The sequence below is a fragment of the Lycium barbarum genome, chromosome 1, assembly GCF_019175385.1.
Source record: "Lycium barbarum isolate Lr01 chromosome 1, ASM1917538v2, whole genome shotgun sequence".
Classification (NCBI taxonomy): Eukaryota; Viridiplantae; Streptophyta; class Magnoliopsida; order Solanales; family Solanaceae; genus Lycium; species Lycium barbarum.
In genome coordinates this window covers 49,552,482-49,559,198 of record NC_083337.1, presented here as the reverse complement: position 1 = coordinate 49,559,198, position 6,717 = coordinate 49,552,482, and the positions used below count along the sequence as shown (strand labels likewise).

General features: G+C 40.0%; 1 protein-coding gene across 1 annotated transcript; it reads right to left on the bottom strand.

Moving 5' to 3' along the window:
* Window positions 1-1,541: 1,541 nt before the first annotated feature.
* Window positions 1,542-2,419, bottom strand: LOC132611741 (uncharacterized mitochondrial protein AtMg00860-like). The gene is made up of 2 exons (XM_060326125.1): window positions 2,344-2,419; window positions 1,542-2,086 (listed from the first exon to the last, which is right to left on the bottom strand). The coding sequence occupies exons 1-2, from the start codon at window positions 2,417-2,419 to the stop codon at window positions 1,542-1,544; spliced, it is 621 nt and encodes a 206-aa protein (XP_060182108.1).
* Window positions 2,420-6,717: the final 4,298 nt, after the last annotated feature.

The following is a 6,717-nucleotide window of genomic DNA, read 5'->3' as shown; positions in this document are numbered from 1 at the left end:
AGAGCTTGTTGTTGACGCCCTAAATAACAAAAGCCTATTATAGCTTCTTGATTTTCATCATTCTCCCCTGGTTGAGAAAGACTCGTCGTCAAGTCTGAAGGCTCAATAAATGGTGCAAGATCAGCTACATTAAATATCGGGCATATCCCATACTCTTCTGGTAGCTCCACTCTATAAGCATTATTACCCAACTTTTGAACAACACGAAAGGGACCATCAGCTCTTGCTTGCAACTTTGGATACTTTTGTTTAGGAAACCTTTCCTTCCTCAAGTATACCCACACTAAGTCTCCCACTTTAAAGAGTTGTTTCTTTCTCTTCTTATCAGCTTGTTTTTTGTATGTTTTTGTTTGCCTCTCAATCTCTTGTAAAACTTTCTCATGAATTTTCTTCAACTCTTTAACTCTCTCATCAGCATCTCCACTAAAAGAATGATTTTGAATGAGAGGAGATAATTCTAAGGGACCAAGAGGATTCTTACCTTATACCACTTCAAAAGGACTCTTTCCGGTTGTTCGATTCACGGACTTGTTGAAAGCAAATTCAGCCTGTGGCAGCAATGACTCCCACTCTCTTATGTTCTTCTTAACCAAACTTCTTAATAGGGAACCCAAACTCCGATTGACTACCTCTGTTTGTCCATCCATCTGAGGGTGATAAGACGAACTATACTTCAACTCTGTACCAAGCTTAGCCCATAAAGTACTCCAAAAGTGACTTAGAAACATAGTGTCACGATCTGAAACAATGCTTCTAGGAATACCATGCAACTTGACAATATGGTTAAAGAACAAAACAGCCAGATGTGTTGCATCACTTGTCTTTTTGCATGAGATAAAGTGGGCCATCTTAGAGAACCTGTCTACCACGACAAAGATAGAATCCTTACATTCTTTAGTTCTTGGTAATCCAAGCACGAAATCCATGCTGATATGTTCCCAAGGTGTTGTGGGAATTGGAAAAGGTTCGTATAACCCCTTATTGCTACCATGCATCTTTGCCCTTTTACAAGTTTCACAACGTTCAGTCAACCTCAAAACATCTCGATTCAACTTGGGCCAATAGAAGTTTTCTTGAATCATCTTTGATGTCTTAGAATGGCCAAAGTGACCAGCTAATCCACCCTCATGTGCTTCTCTAACAATGGACTGTCTTAAAGAGCCTTGTGGTATGCAAAGTTGCTTGCCATAGTAAAGAAAACCATCTCTTATAAAGAACATTCTTTGTGGACCTTCCAAGCATCTCGTCTAAATGACTCCAAAGTCTGGATCAGCCTCATAAAGTTCCTTAATATGGTCGAATCCGAATACATTAGTTTGCATAATGGAAAGCACACATGGTCTTCTACTAAGAGCATCAGCAACTTGATTTTGTTTTCCAGCCTTGTGCTTGATCACAAATTGAAAATTCTGAAGGAACTCTACCCATTTTGCATGCCTCGCGTTGAGTTTTTATTGATGATTAAGATACTTTAGCGCCTCATGATCAGAATATAGAACAAACTCTCTGGGCAGCAAGTAATGACACCAATGTTGCAAAACTCAAATAATAGCATAAAACTCTTTCTCATAGGTGGAATACCTAAGCTTAGGTCCACCCAACTTCTCACTAAAGTATGCAATGGGTTTACCTTCTTGACTAAGGACTCCTCCAATGCCAACACCTGAAGCATCACATTCTACTTCAAATAGATCATTAAAGTTTGGTAACTGAAGGATAGGAGCTTGTGTCATCTTATTCTTGATCAGTTCAAAACTCTTTTGGGCGGCTTCATTCCACTTGAATATGCCTCCCTTCAAACACTCAGTTATAGGAGCAACCAATGTGCTGAAATCTTTAATAAACCATCTATAGAAGGACAACATTCCATGAAAGCTCCTTATGTCTGAAATTGACCTAGGAGTTGGCCAACTTAATATTGTTTCTATCTTGCTTGGATGAGCTTGAATACCTATGTAACCAAGGAAGCAAACGCTATCAGTATAAAGGATGCACTTCTTGAGTTGTGCATACAACTTCTCCCTTCTTAAGGTTTCAAAAACCTTCTCTAAATGTTTATCATGTTCGACTTCCTCCTTGCTAAAAACTAAGATATCATCAAATTAAACAACAACAAACTTCCCCATGAATGGTCTAAACACATGAGTCATAAGTCTCATGAATGTGCTCGGAGCATTAGACAAACCAAAAGGCATTACCAACCATTCGTACAAGCCTTGGGTAGTCTTGAAGGCAGTCTTCCATTCACCACCTTCTCTCATACGAATCTGGTGATATCCACTCTTCAAATCAATCTTGGAAAAGATTTTAGCACCATGCAATTGATCAAATAGATCGTCTAACCTAGGGATTGGAAAGCGATACTTGATAGTGATTTTGTTGATTGCCTGGCTATCAACACACATCCTCCAGCTGCCATTTTTCTTAGTAACAAGCAAAGCGGGTACAGCACAAGGGCTAAGGCTCTCTCTTATTAAGCCCCTCTCTAGTAACTCTTCAACTTTTGGAGTTCATCTTGTTGTGTAGGATTCATCCTATAAGTAGCTTTGTTCGGCAAAGAAGCCCCAGGTACAAGGTCAATTTGATGTTGAATATCACGCATAGGTGGAAGTTCTAATGGGACATCCTCAGAGATCACATCATCAAACTTAGTAAGTAGCTTTTTGGCTCGTGCATCTAACTCTTTATCCTCCTCTTGTGAGTCTTCTATAGCTACTGCAGTATACAATGGCTCTCCTTTATTAATGTGGCCAACAACTTGTGATCTGGTCAATAGGGCATCACCCATTTGTTTGGTCTTCTTATTAAGCTCTCTTGGGTGCAATGGCTTCAAAGTTATCTTAAGTCCATCAACAATAAATGAATAGGTGTTAAGGTATCCATCATGATAAGCACGCCTATCATATTGCCATGGTCTTCCAAGTAATAAGTGGCAAGCATCCATACTCATTACATCACACCAAATCTGGTCTTTATAGATTTTACCGATTGAAAAAGAGACCAAACATCTTTTTATGAGTTTCATACCTCCACCTTCTTGTAACCACTTAATGTTGCAAGGCTTGGGATGTTTCTCGGTCTTCAAACCCAATTTAGTCACCATCTCTTCCGAAATAGCATTAGTGCAACTTCCACCATCAATAATCACAGAACATACCTTGCCATGTGAAGTACACCTACTGTGGAAAAGTGTTTCTCTTTGACATGGCTCTTCATCTTTATGTCCAGCATGTAAGCTTCTCTGAATAACTAAACAAGCACCTTCATCGGCTTCAATTTCGGCATCCTCACGTTCCTCATCAACTTGATCAGATTCTTGGTTGTCATCATGATCAACCCCATCTTCTTCCTCAACTATCATAATAGGCTTTCGATTGGGACAATCAGCTTGTAGATGGCCAAAACCGTGGCACTTAAAACACTTTCTCCTAGTTGAATCCCCTTGAGGTTTCTTCTCATCACTCTTAGCATTAGTTGAATTAGAAGAATTACCTCTATGAATTGCCTTGGAATTCGCAGCACCAATACTATTACTGCCCTGGTTAAAATAGTTCTTCTTGGGGTAAGATCTTTTCGGCTCCTTTTGTTGCTGTTCAACATTGATAGCAAGTTTTCGCACATCATTGAATGTCCAATAAGGTTGCAGTCGAATAGCATCTGCGATGGAATACCGCAACCTATAAATGTACCTTGCCATAGTTTGCTCCTCATGTTCTCGAGTATCACACTTAATCATGAGATATTCAAACTCCCGAGTATAGTCTTCCACGGTCAGGTCTCCTTGACGAAGATTATGAAACTTCAGATAGTTTTCTTGCTTGTATGTATCAGGAATAAAACGTCTACATAGTTCTTTTTTCATCCTCTCCCATGTTCGAATCTTTCCACGACCTTCTCTTTCTCTTTCTCGTTTAAGATTCTCCCACCAAAGTGATGCATATCCTTTAAGCTTGATGGTAGCAATCTTAACCTTTTTCTCCTCAGAATAGTCCTTGAATTCAAAGATTCGTTCAACAGTGAGTAACCAATCCATAAATGCATCCCCTTGGGCTTTTCCATCAAAATCAGGAACATCAACTTTCACATCATCTCTTTTCTCCCTTATATGATTCCTCTTTCTTCTTGGATGATCAAATTCATCATTTTGTCGCCTCGTAGTAAAATCAGAATTATTGCTAGAGTCATCTTCATCAACATCATGAAAGGGATTAATATCAGACCCTTCGTCATCATCCTTAGGAATCCTTCGCCGTTATTGCCTTTGGTAACGTCGAAGTTGTGTTTGTAATTGTTGTATGGTCCTTCTCATCTCTTCCAGCTCCATGTCACGATCCGCTGCTCTTCCGTCATCTTCTTGAACCCAACGTCCTCTTCTTGCTTGTATATTATTAGCCATGGTACTCCCAAACTGAGCTCTGATACCAAATTGATGTGATTCTTCGAGTTAACAAAGAACCAATCGACCAGGATCTTGTTCTCGAAACGGTTTGATGGGCAGATTCAAGAAACAGATGTATCTCAAGTTGTAGGCGTAGGATTAAAGTGATTCAAAAACTATGTGAAAGATGACGATTTGAACTATAAAAATAACTATTGAATTGTTTAAATCAAGTAAGTATTGAGGGCACAACGATGGAAAGAAAATTAAGGTTCTAGGTATGAACTAGAACGAATTTTAATCAAGAAACGCGTTCTTGAATGATCAAGAACAAATAAAGTTCCTCAGTCACCACTTGAAATCAATTAACATGATAAAGAAACACCACACGCAACTGAAAACAAGGTAAAGACTATCACCCCCTTTCTTGGAACAAAAAACAAGGATAAAGATCAAGAAATAGAGAGAATAACTCTATTGCAAAATTTAGGTTTATGCTAAAAACGTGAATAGTATTTAACAAAGAATAATAACCCTTTATATAGGCCTAGTATCTCTTATTTGATGACTACAACTCCCTATTCTACTCTAGAAAGGATATAGCTAAAAACAAGGAAAATAAAATCCCTATTCTACAAGGAAAGGGGAAAGTAAAACCTATTAGAACAAGGAAAAACAACTAATCCTAATTTAAGAAGGAAATAATTTTAACTTGGCTTCTTGGGCTTGAAATCATCCTTGGGCTTCTTTAATTTGAAGACAAGTCCACATACCAATTCTTGGGTTCACAAGAGCTTGTTGTTGACGCCCTAAATAACAAAAGCCCAATATAGCTTCTTGATTTTCATCAATATGAATAAGACTATGTATATGAATACGATTATGGACACAATGTAAACAGATACGGATATGAGTACGGATACGGATATGGACGTATGTACATGAATATGCGCTAGAAATGGAAAGTCCCTATGACAAGCAAGTAAGTGCCTATGACGTTGATACTGCTGTCTCCCCTCCTATGCTATTTCTCATATTGCTTATTATGCTTCTAAATTGATGTTGATCATGCTTTACATACTCAGTACATTCTTCGTGCTGACGTCCTTTTGTTTGTGGACGCTGTGTCATGCCTGCAGGTGCCCAGGGAGACAGACTTGGTCCATCGCTACATTCTCGCAGATTACATAGCACAGCTCCACTTCATTCAGAGCAATAGCTTTTGGGTACTTATTATTTTGTGTACATAATTATAGGCATAGCGGGGTCCTGTCCCGCCTATATGTTATGACATACTCTCCTTAGAGGCACGTAGACATGTGTATGTAGTTAGATGCGTTTGGCCTTGTCGGCCTATATTTTGTATATCATTTTGTTAGCCTTGTCGGCTTAGGTATATTGATTTGGCATAAATGCCAACGATGATATAAATGTATTGTTGTCCAATGAGTCTAGTATGATTGATGAATAGAGATGTATGTTTAAATATGTGGCTCACCTAAACGTAAGTGTAAAGGTACGCTAAGGGGGTGCCCGGGTTGGCTAGCACCGGGTGCCCGTCGCGGCTCCTAGTCAGGTCGTGACAAAAGTGGTATCAAAGCGGTTCAGTCCTAGGGTGTGTCTACGAGCCGTGTCCAGTAGAGTCTTGCTTATGGGTGTTTTGCGTGCCACACTTATAAACAAGAAGCTGCGGGCATTTTAGGAATAAATGACCTTCTTTCTTCATAAGAATCGTGCGATAGAGCTATGATATAAGAACTTCTTGTTCCTTAACCGTGTGTTATGTATTTCAGAAATGACTGTAAAGAGAAAGGCTACAGCAGCCCAAAAGGGCAAGACGGTGGCAGAAAAGCGGGCTGAAAGAGCACCGTCACCAGTAGTAGAGGAAAGTGAGTCCCAGAGTGCGGCTAAATATCAGTCCTCCCGTTCAGTACCTATATTAGAGGAGCGTGAGGGAGCCTCAGCCCCACCTCCAGCACCTCCGGCTCCTCCACCGGATGATTCAGGCCAAGATGTAAAATAGGCCATTCGTTTGCTTACTCAATTGGTTGCTGCTCAGACTCAGCGGCAAAGTAGAGGGCAAGGTGATAGGGCTGTTAGTGCAAGGGCCCGTGAAATCATTAGCTTAAATCCTCCAGAATTCTGTGGATCAAAGCCGGATAAGGACCCTCAAAATTTTATTGATGGTATGTTGAGGACGCTTCGGTTGATACATGTTTCGGACACCGAATCGATGGAGCTAGCGTCATATAGATTGATGGATGTCTCAATCCATTGGTACATAGTTTGGATGGCTTCACGGGGAGCCAATGCACCTCCCCCGGTATGGCAAGAATTTG